At 44.9% G+C, this 17,444-nt stretch overlaps 1 protein-coding gene across 4 annotated transcripts in view; it reads left to right on the top strand.

The window, feature by feature from the left end:
- The window catches only part of LOC126190933 (dTTP/UTP pyrophosphatase), a 97,813-nt gene that overhangs the window by 66,079 nt on the left and 14,290 nt on the right, over window positions 1–17,444 (top strand). For all 4 annotated transcript variants that reach the window (XM_049931573.1, XM_049931572.1, XM_049931575.1 and 1 more), the window contains exon 3: window positions 9,373–9,614. In XM_049931573.1, coding sequence (XP_049787530.1) covers window positions 9,373–9,614 — 242 coding nt within the window. The remainder of the gene's footprint in view (window positions 1–9,372; window positions 9,615–17,444) is intronic.

The raw sequence follows: 17,444 nt of genomic DNA on the forward strand, positions 1-17,444 counted from the left end.
AGAGTACACCCAGGCAATTCTTATTTAGCTTCAGACTTTAAGCCATTTAATATTTGTGATACAGAAATCATCTTAGAGACGTATTCTTTTACTGATGAAGAATTTTCACAGCTTGTTGTTAGCAGCATATTTAGTAATCCTCTTAGAGCAACATATTTAGTAATCCTCTTAGTTGGAAGAGGCCACAGTCTTCGTAGATTTGGTTTTTATCTTGTCTCATGCTTCTTTAGCTGCAGAGGTGTCTTTCAAATGAACAGAGAGTATAATTTTGCCTCTTGCTGTGCACACTTTGGTTGTACCCATTATTTTTCCATTGATGCAATTCCCCAACCATACATGTTTTACGTAAGTTCGCATAGTGAACTGCCATGTACTATAGTTTCCTCTTCAACAAAGGGTTTCAATAAGAGGGAAGGAACTGGTATATTTAGAGAAACTGTAGTAGCCACCAGAAAGATCGCGGGAGGCGCACATTGGCACGGCGCGTCACGAACGGTAGTCGCCGCCAGTAGAGTCCCGTCCACCAGAGGGCACGCGAGAATTCGGACGCGACCTCTGCCGGCGTAACAACAAGAACAACAACAACAACTCCGGCAGGACAGGCCGTGCGCAGTCAGTCAACATCGGGCGTGCCTAGGACACAGTCCCGGTCTACGCTAAGTGAAGTGCGACGTAACGTGAACAGTGTTACTACACAATTGGCGACGAGTAGGGTCGTTCTTTCGCGTGTTGCGTCGTTGTTCCGGTTTCGCAGTTTCTCCACGGCATGGAGGATTTGGTGCGGGTTTTGGTTGCGCAGCAGACGGAGCTCATGGCCACCATGAAACAAGTGCTTCCGGCGTTGCTCTCCGCGCCGTCTGCTCCGGCGCAGTTCCCTCCTCCCTTTCCCCCGTATGACGAGACGGCAGAGGATTGGGACGCATATGAACATCGCCTTCGGCAGCATTTCCAGGCGTTTCATGTTGCCGATGCGGAGGTATGTCGTGCTCTCTTCTTGTCTTGGATATCTCCCTCGCTGTATCAAGTTTTGCGGCAGCTAGCGCCGTTGCAGGAACCCTCGTCCTTGTCGTTTGACGCATTGTGTTCATTGCTGTCTTCATATTATCGCCGCCGCACGCATGTTGTGGCGGCTAGGGTCGAGTTCTATCAATGCAAGAAACAGCCCCATCAGTCTTACCGGGCGTGGGCCGCTACCCTGCACGGTCTTAGTCGCAAGTGTCATTTTGTCACGGAGCAGTCGCGGGAGTCGTATGCCCATGTTATGGTCCGCGACGTCATTGTTCGTTCGGCCCCTGATCGGGAGGTCCGGCAACGGGCCCTGCAGTTAGAAGACCCTTCCCTCGAGGAAGTCCTGTCCATTGCTCACTCGTATGAAGTCTCTCACGCAGCAGGTCAACAGCTGGAGGCGTGGTGCGACGTCGCGGAGGTTCAGGGCGGCGCGGCCGCGTCCACTGTGTCCGGGGTGGACGACGTGCGAGCGGTACAATCCGGCCGTTCCGGCCGCTCCCGCGCGGCGCGTAAACAGAATTCCGGCCGCCGGCCCCTGTTGCCGTCCTGTGCGTCGTGCTATATACATCACGATCGGTCAAAGTGCCCCCAGCGTTGGGCCGTTTGTCGCAAATGTCATAAAAACGGTCACATTGCTAAAGTTTGCCGCTCAGCCTCAAAGGAATCGAAGGAAGCAAGTCCAGAGGACATGGACGTTGACATTCAGGAAGTTTCATCGGGCCGGACTCCCGACGCATCGGCACGCAAACTCTTTATCGAGGTGTCGGTTCGGTCGCGCCGGTTACACCTGCAGGTGGATACGGGCGCGGCAGTTTCGTTGTTGAATGCACAAACGTATTCCGACCTCGGATCGCCCTCGTTGGCGCCAGTTTACCGGCGTCTACGCGGTTATGGTAAACAGTTCATTCCCCTCCTGGGTCAATTCACTACCGATGTGACTTACAAATCAGTCACTCGGCCTATTACTTTTATTGTTGTCAGTGATGCGAGCTCCGCTAACCTTTTTGGCCTGGATGCCTTTCAAGCTTTCGGTTTTTCTATCGCTGACACCATACAGTTGGTCTCCGAAGACGTTCCCTATCACTCATTGGAATCTTTGATCTCAGACTTTCCAGATATTTTTGCGGAGGGCCTGGGGCGTGTTTCAGATTTTGAAGCTCACTTAACGTTGAAGGCGTCTGCTCGCCCGCGTTTTCTACGCGCGAGGCAGATCCCCTTGGCTCTCCGCCCTCAGGTAAAGGAAGAGCTCGACCGGCTGACAGCCCTGGGGGTCGTTCTTCCCATTTCTTCCAGTGAGTGGGCTTCGCCCCTCGTTATTGTCAAGAAGCCCTCGGGAAAATTACGTCTTTGTGGCGATTTTAAGGCCACCATTAATTCCCAATTGGTGGTGGACACCTATCCTTTGCCTCGTGCTGATGAATTGTTCTCCGCCGTGGCGGGAGGCCACTATTTTTCGAAAATTGATCTGTCAGAGGCTTATCATCAGATACCACTTGATGAGGACTCCAAACGGCTGGCAGTCGTCAACACCCCGTTTGGCCTTTACCAATACCAGCGGTTGGCTTTTGGGATATCCAGTGCCCCGGCGATATTCCAGCGTTATCTTGAGCATGTCACGTCGACAATCCCTCATTGTATTAATTACCTGGATGACATCATTGTCACGGGCCGCAGCACGACGGACCACTTGCACAACCTTCGCACCCTCTTTCTCAAATTCAGGTCTGTGGGCTTGCGTTGCAACCTGCATAAGTCAACCTTCTTCCAACCGTCCATTGAGTATGTGGGCTACACCATATCGCGGCACGGCATCCAGCCACTAGGAAGTTTGGTCCAAGGTATCGTCAACCTTCCTCGGCCCACTTCACTGAAGGAGTTACAAGCTTTTTTAGGCAAGATAGCCTATTACCACCGGTTCATTCCCAGGGCTTCCACTATAGCCCACCCCCTGTACTGCCTTCTGCACAAGGGTGTTCCTTTTGATTGGTCGCCTGCATGCGAGCGAGCGTTCACCTCGTTGAAGGGCCTCCTCACGTCAGCCCCTTGTTTGGCTACTTTTAATCCCCATAAGCCGTTGGTCCTGGCTACGGATGCTTCGCAGTATGGGGTGGGGGCGGTCCTGGCCCATCGCAACGCAGATGGTTCCGAGCAACCACTGGCGTTTGCGTCGAAAACGCTTAGTCCCGTGCAGGCCCATTACTCCCAGGTGGAAAAAGAGGCTTTGGCCATTGTCTACGCTGTTACCAAGTTTCACCCTTTCTTGTATGGCACGAAGTTTCAGTTAATCACTGACCATAAGCCGTTAATATCGTTATTTGGCCCCGCCTCTCAGATTCCGGATAGGGCAGCCCACAGACTCCAGCGCTGGGCCTTGTTCCTCTCTAAGTACCATTATGACATTCGTTTTCGCCCTACAGGCCAGCATGCCAATGCCGACGCTCTTTCCCGTCTTCCAGTGGGCCCGGACCCTACATTTGATCGAGAGGAGATTATGTGTTTTCATTTGGATGTGGCGTCCCGCCAAGCGGTTGATGGCTTCCCGATCACTAGTTCTCGAGTCGCCAGGGAAACGGCGGCTGACCCGGTTCTCCGGCAAGTAGTTCGCCTCATTCAGCAGGGGTGGTCGTCCCGCCCTCCGGGCTGGGCCTCGGACCCTCTTCGTAATTATTTTCTTCTACGAGACCGTCTCTCAGTCTTGGAAGGAGTTCTCCTTCTGGCTACCGATGATACAGCTCCTCGCGTGGTTGTTCCTGCAAGTTTACGAAGGGAGGTCCTCAAGTTATTACATGCGGGGCACTGGGGTGTTTCCCGTACTAAAACCTTGGCTCGCAGACATGTGTACTGGCCCGGTATTGACAGAGAAATTGAGCACTTGGTGGCCGCCTGTTCCCAGTGTGCGAGCCAACAAGCATCTCCCAGGGCAGCGTTCTCTTCATGGCCGCCGGCAACCCAGGCATGGGAACGTGTTCACATCGATTTTGCGGGCCCGTTTCTCAATGGCTTTTGGCTCATTGTCATTGATGCTTATTCCCGATTCCCATATGTGGTTCGCTGCTCCTCAACCACTTCAGAAGTTGCAATCCAGGCACTAGCAAAAATCTTTTCTGTGGAAGGTCTGCCAATCACCCTGGTCTCGGACAATGGACCGCAGTTTCTTTCGCAGACCTTCCAGGATTTTTGTAGGCGCTTCGGTATTCGGCACGTTTGCTCTCCCCCCTTCCATCCACAATCGAATGGGGAAGCTGAGCGCATGGTGCGCACCTTTAAGACACAGATGAAAATGTATGTGCACGAATTTCCTGCAGAGGAAGCATTGACGTTTTTCTTGACGGCATACCGGACCACACCAATGGGAGACCGCAGCCCCGCAGAGCTCCTCCATGGGCGTCAACCTAGGACTCTGCTGCACCTCCTCCAGCCTGGTCCTCGCCAGTCTTCACAAAACGGAGTACCTGGCTTTCCACTGGGTATGTCAGTCTGGGCCCGTGGGTTTGGTCGCAATCCACATTGGATACCGGCGGTGGTCCTGCACCGCCATGGCCGCCGGCTCTATACCTTGCAGGCGGGGGACCGGGTGGTACGTCGTCACCAAAATCAGCTCCGTCCACGTACGGGCACCCACCCTCCGACCTCTCGGACACCGGCTTCCCCATTGCCGGCACCTGTATTGGTTTCACAGGGGACGTTACCTCCTCTCCCCACTGTGACTCTGCCACACTGCGATGGTTCTCAGCCTTGGCAGTCTCCAGTGGCTCCAGCACCGGCATCGCCGTCATTCGAGATGCCCCAGCGAGAGCCGGCCCCCCTAGCCGGCCCGGTTTCGCAGGGGGCTACTTCCCCTGTGGTCGTCCCTTCCCCTTCGTCCCCGCCACTAGGTCTTGCCCCTCCTGAGGTGGAACAGGATCCAGACTTCGACAGCTTGTCGCCTGTGCTGTCCCGGGCTCCAGTTGTGGGACGACGGGGGCCTCTTCGTGTGGGTCACTTCCAGCCGTATTCGAAGGTTCCGGCTCGAGGGTTGGCAGATCCCCTCGACTCCGGCCATCCAATGGATGTGGAGGTCATCGCTCCTGCCCGACGCTCCACCTTCCGACGCAGTGGATCACAGTGGCTTCACCCTCCGAAGGAGGAGGAGTGTAGTAGCCACCAGAAAGACCGCGGGAGGCGCACATTGGCACGGCGCGTCACGAACGGTAGTTGCCACCAGTAGAGTCCCGTCCACCAGAGGGCACGCGAGAATTTGGACGCGACCTCTGCCGGCGTAACAACAAGAACAACAACAACAACTCCGGCAGGACAGGCCATGCGCAGTCAGTCAACATCGGGCGTGCCTAGGACACAGTCCCGGTCTACGCTAAGTGAAGTGCGACGTAACGTGAACAGTGTTACTACAGAAACTATTGTATCTGTGATTATGTCTTACCAAATAGCTGCATGCTGCTGCTAATGTTATGGACCATTTTCATACTTTGGATGAAAATTTCTGTAAATTTTCTGTCAAGTTCAGACTAAATCCCAAGCTTTTGATGGCTACCTCTGTCATCATAATCATCATCAGGGTCTATGTATCTGACTGTTGTAAAACTTTTGTGGCTCCCACTTTTACACCCAAGGGATAGCATCTGATTGGCTAGATTACATGATGGTGACATCACGGAAATGCAGTGTATGGAGGCGGTGCCCTCTGTGTCCATAGATTATGTGCTTCAGACAACAGTGATGTTCATCAAAGCAATCGGCAACAGTCTGTATAGGCTGACCCATGTATCTGCTGGTACACTTGCAAGGAATATTATGAATCCCTGGCACTCTCGAACTGAGATTATCTTTAACACGTCACAACTTTTCCTTAATATTCTTGTGTGGGAAAAACATCATTCCAATTCCTAGCCTTTTTAGGAATCTACCTATCTTACTATTATTGAGATACAGGTCTGTAAGAATTTGTTTTTGATACACACAATACATTCTGTATATCAAAAACTGATGCATACAGACATGTATCTCAGTAGACACAGCTTTCATCTTCCAACACAGAAGAGCTATATGCTGAGCACACTTAATTCACTGATCCAGGAGTATTTTGGTCAAGGAACACCTTGACTCTGAGATGAATCATTTGATGATGTGATGTTAGGTCAATGCTGCTGAGAGTACCAAGATCAATACCATTCAACAAAGTCAGGCATACCAACACATAGCGTGTTGTGGTGCAAAAACTAGTAAGATAAGTGGAATCCTAAACAGACCAGTATATTGTCCATCCAGCAAAATTAAGGAAATGTTATGACTTGTGAAAGATTGTCAGCTAGGGAGTTTCAGGGATTTATAATATTCCTTGTGAGTGTGGAAGCTGTTATGTGGCTCAATCTGTACGGACTGACACTGCTCGCTGTGTTGAATATCAATATCACATGAAGTACAAAAATTTTGAAAAATCATTTATGGCTGAGGCAGCCTGTTCAATAAACACAAGATTGTGTTTGAACTAAGAGAATTCTGGTCCACACTTCATACTATTGGGACTGTGTGATTAGAGATGTAGTAGAAATTAGACTCGGTGATACAAACTTCAGTAGAAACACTGATTAAGCTCTTAGCAGTGGATGGAAGTGTGCATTTAATGAAGAAAGAGGACAGGGGAAGACTTCTTGTAGCTTACCACCCGATGCAAATGATGGCACTGTAAGCGATACTGGATAGTGCGCAAATGTAATCTGTGGACATAGTGGGTACCACATCAGTACATGCCATTTCTGTGCTGCTGCCATAGTGTAATCAAGCCATTCAGGTGCCACCTTTTGAGCATAAAAGTGGGAGCCTCGCCAGTCTCTCAATGATGAGACATAGTCCTTGACAATGATAACGGGGTCCATCATCAAAAACTTGGATTGTTATTCAAATTCGGTTTGGCATGTTTACCTAGAATTTTTTATCCAAGGATTTCATTGTGAAAGACTTCATATCCACATTCTTATGCTTTGTTATTATTCATGTGGAATTTGTGATATACTGCTTGTGGGATTGCCTTGTGATGTAAAAGTGACAAGCTTAGTGAATAGGAGCAGAGAAAAATAAAGTAGGGAGAGTTTATATACAAACTGAAAATATGTAAGCCATAAATTACAATAGATCAATAACAATGGCACTCTTCTTTTTTTTTTTTTTTTTTTTTAACATAGACTTTTGACTTCGTACAGTGAGACATTCTTCATAGATGCAACTTGTAGCCTTGTAGTGTGTGTTTTTAATCTTTGTAATGTAATGCTGTATGCGATAATTGCTGAATATAAACTTCATTATTTCTGTACTCATGTGCAGATTGATTTCTTATTATCGAGGATTTCTTATTTTGACTGTTTCAAAGATTGTTACTGCTGCATATTCTTCAAACTGAAAACAGTTTTATACTGATAAGGCATGGACTTTAATTCTGTTTACTTTTTTCTCTTGTATACAAGGTGGTCAGAAACACTCTGTAAAGCTTGTAAGGGTGTTGTAGGGTAGGTTGTGCTGAGAAACAACTGCTAAGAAAAAAAATGTGATATGTCACACTGTTTCCAAATTAATTAGTATTGAATTTAGACAATCAGGCCATTGTGCACACAAATTCAAGCAGCTCACCAAATGGGGTGTTGCCAAATGCATTCTTCATTTGGTTTCCAAAAACTGAATGAGAGAGCAATACAAAAATTGGATATGAGACGGCAGTAAAGGTTGAATCCAAATCAAAGGCTGAGAAGTCTCGTGCACTATCATCTGCATTATGACAACAACTGACACTAATTTTATCTGGCAGGCTGCTTGAATTTGCAAGCGCATGTGCACGTGCGCGCGCGCGCGCGCGTGTGTGTGTGTGTGTGTGTGTGTGTGTGTGTGTGTGTGTGTGTGTGTGTGTGACTTCCTTGAATGATTATGAAGACAAATGTGAATATTATGTACTGAAATGCTGTGCAGGTGCTGTGGTAGACAGTCATGGTGGGACAGATGACTGGTACATCCTACAAGAGATATGGGGTTCTCCAACAGATGGCAGCAGTGTGATGTTGCACCAAGGCCAACAGCTGCAATCATAACCAGTGCGCAGTCGTGAGTTGGATCAGTGAGCAGTTGTGAGGCTGTAAGTGTGATGTGCTTCAGTGTTGTTCAATTGAGCTACTCCATTGTGTCTGTGAATACCAGTATGCCTCATACCTTTATCCATTATGCAGACATGGTGTTTGTGTACGGGTACTGTAATGGCAATGCTCATGCAGCTGTGGCAGAATATCAGAGACATTTCCCTGATTGACAAATCCCCTGTGCCAGGGTATTTCCCAGGGTTTTGCAAACATTATGTGAATCTGGAACACTACCCATTGTACACATAACATCAGAACATGAAGTCATGCAGTCTGCTGAGGAAAGGTAAGACATTATTTCAGTGATACACTGGAGTACCACCACCAGTACACAGCGCATTAGCAATCAGCTCGATATTCCAACACGTGAGTGTATCATACATTGTATTCTGAGGGCTTGTACCCATTCCATGTAACATCTGCATCCACGACTCAGTAAGCAGACAATAATTTTGCGAATGGTTAGCTGTACATAGAGACATTGTGCAATACACTTTATTTACAGATGAGGTTACATAAGGATAATGCACATGATGCTGGTGAAACAAGATACCAAGTTAGGTTCTCAGTAACCATCTGGTGTGGTATTATAGGTGACCTAGTGATAGGGCTTGTGTTCCTGCCATATTGCCTGACAGACACTGCAAACACAAATTTTCTGAGGGAAGACATACCTGCACTTTTGGAAGATGCAGCATTAGCCCAATGATGGCAAATATATCTGCATCATGATGGATCACCGATTCACTGGACCAAACGAGTGTCCTAGTATCTGAATAACACATCACCTCAATGGTGGATTGGCAATTGCGGACTGGGCTGGTTAACGCAGGATATGTACCCTATGAAGGTGGATACACAGGAACAACTTGTGGCTCACCTCACTGATGCTGTTGTCTGCGTTGAAGCCCACTAAGATGACGATTGATGTGCATTACAACACACTCTTTAATGCATTAAGTGCATTGAGATGGGTGGGGGCTTATTGAACACCTCTTATGGGATGAGTCAGTCATCAGTCCCACCATTATTCTGTCCACAACAGTGCCTGTGCAGCATTTTGATAAGTAATACCCACACTTGTCTTCATCATCATTCATGAATGTGTGCAGTCTTCAACCAACTCCATAATGATTGAACATATAGGTACCAGTTTTAAAATAATTCATTTATTACATTTACATTTGTGATTTCTGCTTACGTCTGATGAAGTTTCCTAATTTTTTTTTCTTTTCTTATTTTTCAGGGTTTAAATTTTGAAATTTGTGGCTCCAGGTATGAGGAAAATTTAGACCCATCACAGTTTCCTGACCCCTCACATTTTGTTTTGGAAACAGCTTACAATAAAGTTATGGAAGTAGTAGACCGATTGAAAACAGAGACTAGGCCACCTGATTTAATAATAGGTGCAGATACAGTTGTTTCACTAGATGGAAAAATTTTTGGTAAACCAAAAACCAAAGAAAATGCATTTCAAACTCTTGAAAAGTGAGTTCATCCTTCTTCTTCTGTTTTTTGTTTAACTTAACACTTAACAGTGTGACGTATGAGAATCATTGCAATTTTAACTGACTATGAGAGAACTGTATTATCCACTGAAAAATCCCTATGAGGTTTACAGAGCAATGCTGTGTTAAGTGAAATATTTGGGAGATATCAGTTGAGCTGTACTTTTGCTAGCCACATGGTATGTAAACCAAAAGCCTACAAAAAAGTCTCTATACAAACTGAATATGAAATGATTGAAAAAGAAAATTGGGTAGCTTTGACCTTTTGAGGAGACCTGCAACCTTGACATCCAGATAAATTGTAGAATTGTTAGTTCTGCACTTGGAAAGGAGAGTGGAATAGATTGGGGAAGGCATAAAGGAAGGGCAGGTCATAAAATTCAAGGATGAGAGGGACTAAATGTGTTGGGGGGAGAAGGGGAACAAATATTTTGCTCTCCTCAACCCCTTTTTTTGTCTCCTCTTGTGTTTTCCTTGACTGAGGTCCCTCATATCCTGGGTGTTTGAGTGACCTATTCTTCCTGGTAGTGTTCTCTAACATATCCTTCCCTCCTTTCCAATAAAGGAACTAGTAGTTCCAAAAGGTAGGAGACTGTCATGTACTTTAATATGTATCTGTTAGCAGTAAATATTTTGTCTCCTATAGGTAAGTTCTGGTCAGAAATTCTGTCTCATAACTTTGTACTTTACCCTAGACAATTTACTTTTTGAAGCAATTAATTGTAGAATTGTACTTAAAATAAGGGAAAGGCCAACCACTTACTGTATAGCAGATTGATCTGTCACACACAGACTTACATAAAAGGAAACAGTATTCACTCTAGCTTTCGAGCTCTTGCTCCATTTCTAGCAAAAGTACAGCCACTGTAGAATTCATAGTTTGGCCACATTTTACTTTATTTGCACAGGTAACTGGCTTCAGCCTTACAGACAACATCAGATCTGCAAGAGGGAATAAAAATGAAGCTATTTCAGTGTTGAGGAAATATGAACATGAACCTATTACAGCAAACAGAAAAATGAATAAGCTTATTAGCTTATAAGGCAGTGATACCAAGGACATATAGCCAATAACAACTGTGCATACTCTGTTTTGTTGCCTTGTAAGACCTGACAATGGCTGTAATGCCGAACTTGGTTATAAAAACCAAACAATGGAAAATACAGGATGGAATAATAACAGTATTATGAAAAGCATAGATTGCTACTCACCATATAAAGATGTTGAGTTGCAGATTGGCAAAAGGAAAAAAGACTGCTAAACATGTAAGGTTTGGCCAAAAGGCCTTCTTCTAAAGTAAACAACATACAACCACATTCACACAAGCTCGTTTTCTCTCTCTCTCTCTCTCTCTCTCTCTCTCTCTCTCTCTCTCTCTCTCTCCCTCTCTCCCTCCCCCCCCTCTCCCCCCCCCCCCCCCCCCCCCCCCCCACACACACACACACAGCACTGTGTCTGGCCACTGAGGCCACACTGCAAGCAACTGCACATGATGGATGGTGGGGAGCTTTCCCTACTCCACCCCTGCTCCTAACCTGTGCCTCATGGGTCATATTCCTGTAATAGACTTATGTGCAAGACCTGTTCCATACACCCTCCCACCAGTCTGAGCTCAAGAATCATCTACCTAATCAAGCAGGGCTACCTGTGAAAGCAGTCACGTAATCCACAAACTAAATTGCAACCACTGTGCTGCATTCTATGTGAGCATGACAGCCAGCAAGCTGTCTGTCCACGTGAGTGGCCACTGACAAGAGAGACAGGTGGACCACCCAGTTGCTAAGCATGCTGCCTAACATAACATTCTACACTTCAGTGATTGCTTCACAGTCTGCACCATCTGGATCCTTCCTACCAACACCAGCTTTTCTGAATTGCATAGGTGGGAACTCTCCCTATAATATATCCTACATTCCTCTAACCCTTCTGTTCTCAATCTTTGTTACTACCTGTCCTTCCCCATGTATCTCTTCCCTGCTCTCACTCCAACATTACACAGATTTCAATTCCACCAATGAACCCACTAGTCTTTTTCCTCGTTTCTATTTCTCTCCTTTTCCACTCTCATCCCCCCCCCCCCCCTCCCCACTCCATCCTCAAACTTTCCAACTGCACATAGCAACCCTATACCATCTCTATTTCCATGTCCCCACATGCTCCCACAACCGGTAATTTACCATCCCCAACGCTACCCTGCTGTGCCTCCCCCTCCTCGCCCCAGCCTCCTCCTCACCACTTCCATGCAGATTATTTCCCCCATCATGCGCAGTTGCCTGCACTGCAGTCGCAGTTGCCAGAAATAGTGGTCATGTGTGTGTGTCGTGCTTGCATATGTGTGTTTCAGAAGAAGGGTTTTTGGCTGAAAGCTCACATGTGCAGAATCTTTTTGTTGTACTTGTCAGTGATTCAACATCTCCTCTATATGGTGAACCTGGTTATTTGTGCAAATAAAATAAAATGTGACACAGACTCTGGAAACTACAATTCAAAATGCTGAAGTTAAGCAGTTACAGTGACAGTGGCAAGGGAACGTTACTCACTTATTCTTATACATAATGTTATGAGTAAGAATTTTCTGTACATCTACATTATTAAACACTTTAGACAAAGAAAAAAGACACCATCTATGTCTACATATGCACTGTGCAAACCATTGTGTAATGCAAAGGATAAGCAGCATGGCACCATGTTGTATGAAGTGCAGGAAGAATGACTGCTCTTTGTGCATGCTATAATTAATGTAATCTTGTCTTCACAGTCCCTGGGGGTGTGATATGAATGGATATGAAGAATATCCCTAGATTCTTCACTTATAATAATATCTTGAAATGATGAATGTAGGCTTGTGTGGGATAATTTGCATCTACCTTCAAAATTCGGGTGTTTCAACATTTGTTTGGTACTCCTGTGTGAATCAGATCAACCTGTGGGCATACAGGCTGACTGATTCTAAATGTGAATCATAGCTACTGTAGTTATAGGATACTATATTTTGTTGGTTAATGAAGTGCACAATTTTACATTTTTGTACATTTAAAGCAAAACACCAACCATAGCATGACTATGAAATGTTATCCAGATATGATTCAACGTTTCTCCAGCTTTTTTCAGGTGTTACTTCATTACAGATAACTGCATTATTTGTGAAAAGTTTCATATTAATATTCTCTGCCAAGTTAATAATACATAACATGAATAGCAAAGATCCCAACACACTTGACAGGGACTCTCCAAACAAGATAACATGCTGTGTCCTGCCTACTTACAAACCCTCAACCCTGTTACAAGTTTTGTTTGATATCCCACATAAGCATACTTCTTGTAATAAACATTGTGTTGGTGCTGAGTAAAAGATTTTTCAAATGTCAAGAAATACTGCCTCTACCTGGTTTCCTTGACTCAAGGATTTCAGGATGACGTGTAAAAAGTGCAAGCTGTGATTTGCATGATACAAGTTTTCAGATTCCATGCTGACTGGCATGGAGTGGGTCATTACGTTTAAGCTTAGAATATATTCTAGGATTCTATAGCAGATGATTGCCAATAAGTTTGGATTGTGGTTTTGTGGATAAAGATTTTTCCCTTCTCGAGGTGACTGTGACGTGTGCATTTTTCCAATCACTGGTTACAGTTTTTTGTTCCAGAGATCTGTGCCCTATTACAGTTAAAATGGTAGCTAACTCACCTGAAAACTCTTTATAGAACTGACACAGTTGCCAATAGTCACTGGAGTCACATTTAATTTTACCCATGGATGATGGCCAGTATCACTGTCTCATATCGAAATGTTGCCACTCACTATCACGGTGCTACAAGTTGCTTCATAGATCTCAAAAATCTCTTTATGTATGGACATGATCGTAATTTAGTCACAAAATTAATTAATGAGAGAGTAGTCCAAGATTATATAAATGTGTCATAGAAAATTAGTCTTGATATCTGGCTGAGAAAATATAAGCTGCTGAGTTTCCATCATGGTTCGCATGTGAGCAAAGTTCAAAATTTTAAAATCTTTCATAGTTCTTCTAGAAACTGTTTTCATAATCTCAATGTTTCTTTAGAGACACTTACTTTTCCTCCTTACAATGGCTGTGATTGCTCTCTTATTTCAGTGTTATTGAAATTTAAGAAGATTAATAGCTTGACAGACAGTGAAAAGCTTTTCAGCATCACATTAGAGTTCTAGAAAAAGCCAACAACTGTTAAAATATTTTTATTATTTTTATTATAATATTTTCCTAATGCTGCATTATATGAATTTTCTTCAGACGTACTGCAATTTGCATTTATACAGAAGTCTGATGCGCCCTTGCTTGTTTTCTGGAAATATATAATTTTAGCTTCCTTTCAACACACTGAAATCAAACAGATAATATGATGACCTGCATTAGTTTCTGCCATTTTTGGTTACAAGTTTAGTCTTACGTTTTTGCATTGTTGCTAATTGTACGTCTGTAGTCATCCTCACAAGAAGTTGGTCACTAATAATTTGGGGTCTGAGTGACTTGTCCTTCCTTTCTAACCTACCTGTATCTGTCCTCTTTCTTCCTTGAGGAAGGAACTACTGTTTCTGGAAGATAGATAGTTTTATGTATCTATCAGCAGTCTGAGCCAGCCATTCTGTCTCCATGTAACTGTGTAGTTTTTTTTATAACATGTGCTGTCACAAAGAGAGAGCAGAGGAAGAAGCACTACCCGTTGACTAACTGCTCCAAGTTGCCTCTGGTAGACTGATTTGTTCACGAATTATTACCCCCAGTAAACACATGCACTTCTCTCTCTGTATTTCTTCGGTCTATATAGGGAATTACTTTGTCTTCAGTTTGTCTTACAAGGAGAAAATATGGCAATCGGATTTTTGTATTTTTTTTTAATTTTATGATACGTAAAGTTCATAAGTTCCCTAAGCAGTATGATGCAACTCTTGAAAATTCGTGAGAAAATGGACTTTCCATTTTTATGAGGGTCTTTAATACCTTAGAGAAAGGTCTTTTATTCGACATGCTGTGTGGCAAGAAATCAAACCTGGATCACTCGCACGGCAGGCAAGCATAGAGCCATGCTGCCTGTTGAAATATCAACATCCTTTAGGCTATTATAGACGTTTGGAAAGCTCCAAAGTTGATTTTCTGGAGAATTTTTGACAGTTCCATTGACTTACTTTGAAAGATATTTGAGTTCTGAACTTCATATATTATTAACATCAAACATTACAAAAATACAGCTATTTGTGGTCTACTGGTTGGTTCCATATGTGGCATGCAGATTTGATGACTGTATCACAACTTACTTCGTCAAAGTCACAGGAATTTCACTAATGGTGCAAGTACACTGAAGAGCCAAAGAAACTGGTACAGCTGCCTAATATCGTGTGGGGTACCCACAAGCACACAGAAGTGCCATAACATGACGTGGCATGGACTCGACTAATGTCTGAAGTAGTGCTGTAGGGAACTGACAACCATGAATCCTGCAGGGCTGTCCATAAATCCGTAAGAGTAGGAGGGGGTAGAGATCTCTTCTTAACAGCACGTTGAAAGGCATCCCAGATATGCTCAATAATGTTAATGTCTGGGGAGTTTGGTGGCTGGCAGAAGTTTTTAAACTCAGAAAAGTGTTCCTGGAGACACTCTGTAGCAAGTCTGGACATTGGGGGGGGGGGGGGGATGTTGCATTGTCCTGCTGGAATTGACCAAGTTCATTGGAATGTACAATGGATACAAATGGATGTAGGCGATCAGACAGGATGCTTACGCACATGTCACCTGTCAGTCATATGTAGATGAATAAGGGTCCCATATCATTCCAGCTGCACAAGCCTCACACCATTACAGAGCTTACACCAGCTTGAACAGTCCCCTGCAGACATGTAGGATCCATGGATTCATGAGGTTGTCTCCATACTTGTACACTTCCATCCACTCGATACAATTTGAAACGAGACTAGTCTGACCAGGCAACACGTTTGCAGTCATCAACACATGATGGGCCCAGGTGAGGTGTAAATCTTTGTGTCGTGAAGTCATCAAGGGGGACCTTCAGCTCCAAAAGCCCTATCGATGACGTTTCATTGAATGGTTCACACACTGCCACTTGTTGATGGCCCAGCATTGAAATCTGCAGCAATTTTTGGAAGGGTTTCACTTCTGTCACAGCGAATGATTCTCTTCAGTTGTTGTTGGTCCCTTTCTTGCAGTATCTTTTTCCGGACACTGTGATGTCGATAATTAGATGTTTTACCGGATTCCTGGTATTCAATGGTACACTCAAACAGGAAAATCCCCACTTTATCACTACCTTGGAAGTGCTGTGTCCCGTCGCTCTTGCACTGACTATAACACTGTGCTCAGACTCACTTAAATCTTGATAACCTTCCATTGTAGCAACAGTAACTGATCTAACAATCGCACCAGGCACTTGTCTTATATAGGTGTTGCCAACCGCAGTGCCATATTCAGCTGTTTACATATCTCTGTATTTGAACACACATGCCTATACCAGTTTCTTTGGCGATTCTGTGTATGTTATTCTCTTGGAAATATTCCTCGACTTTTCTCTGCCACAAGTGCTTGGCTTGATCATAATTAGTGTTCTACTGGGTGGATAGTGAGATAATTTCTGAGTGGGACATTGAATCCAGTGTCTGTTTCTCTGTCCAACTGTTAACTTGTTCATCACTGCAGAGTGATACTGATAATGATTTTCTTTCTTCCATGCTTTATTATTATTATTCATGATATATTCTATATAGCACTGAGGTACAGACTAACTACTGAAAACCATTCAGTGATTTTGGTGCACACACTCTGCAGGACTTGGTTGGGATACTTGCATCATAAGCAAAGAGAACTAGGTCAGCTTTATAAATAAATTAAGAAATGAAGATAACTACCCACATAGTGTCCGCAGCTTGTGGTCTCGCGGTGTTGGACACTGGGGTCTGGAGTGAAGCCATCCACCCAGTCTATGCTACATTCTCATCAGTTCTTACATCACACCCACTCCTAACGTCTTGCCACATGAGTCATACCCGTGTGGGATGTCCTAGCAGCTGTCCAGTAAACTACCCAGGACATCCAACTCATCCTATCCTGTTAGAGGGAGGGCCATCTGTGCAAGCAACAATATCATATACCAGCTCAGCTGCACTTCCTGTACAGCATTTTATGTGGGCATGGCCTCCAAAGCTGCGCGGTCTGAGGCATCTTGTCACAATCCGTGCCGCTCCCCTCGTCAGAGGCTCGAGTCCTCCTTCGGCATGGGTGTGTATGCGTGTTGTCCTTAGTGTAAGTTAGGTTAAGTAGTGTGTAAGCTTAGGGACCGATGACCTCAGCAGTTTGGTCACATAAGCCGTTACCAGAAATTTCCAAAAATTTCCATGACCTCCAACAAATTCTCCATTCAACTGAATGGACACCTGCAAAGTAGTGCAGCCAATAGCAGAACACACTGTTGAACACAACATGCTCGAGTCAGTGGCTATTTCACAACCTGTATACCATGGATCTTTTGCTCTAGTATCAGCTTCCCTGAATTGCAGAGATGGGAGCTGTTCTCGCAACACGTTGTTCAGTCCCTTAATTTTCCTTGTTTGTCTCCACTAGCACCTGTCCCTCTCCTTAAATTCACTCACATTGCACCGACACCTCCCCCCCCCCCCCTCCACCCCATCTCCCCTTTCCCTGTTCTATCTCCCCCTCTCCCTCCTTCCCAGGGCTTATGGGACCAAACTGCTGGGAACCTCTTGTTCCCAGCCGTCAACCACACTTTTCCAGTCCTCCTTTCCACACTCTGTCTCCTTTATGCCTT

This window comes from Schistocerca cancellata, chromosome 6, assembly GCF_023864275.1.
Source record: "Schistocerca cancellata isolate TAMUIC-IGC-003103 chromosome 6, iqSchCanc2.1, whole genome shotgun sequence".
Lineage (NCBI taxonomy): Eukaryota > Metazoa > Arthropoda > Insecta > Orthoptera > Acrididae > Schistocerca > Schistocerca cancellata.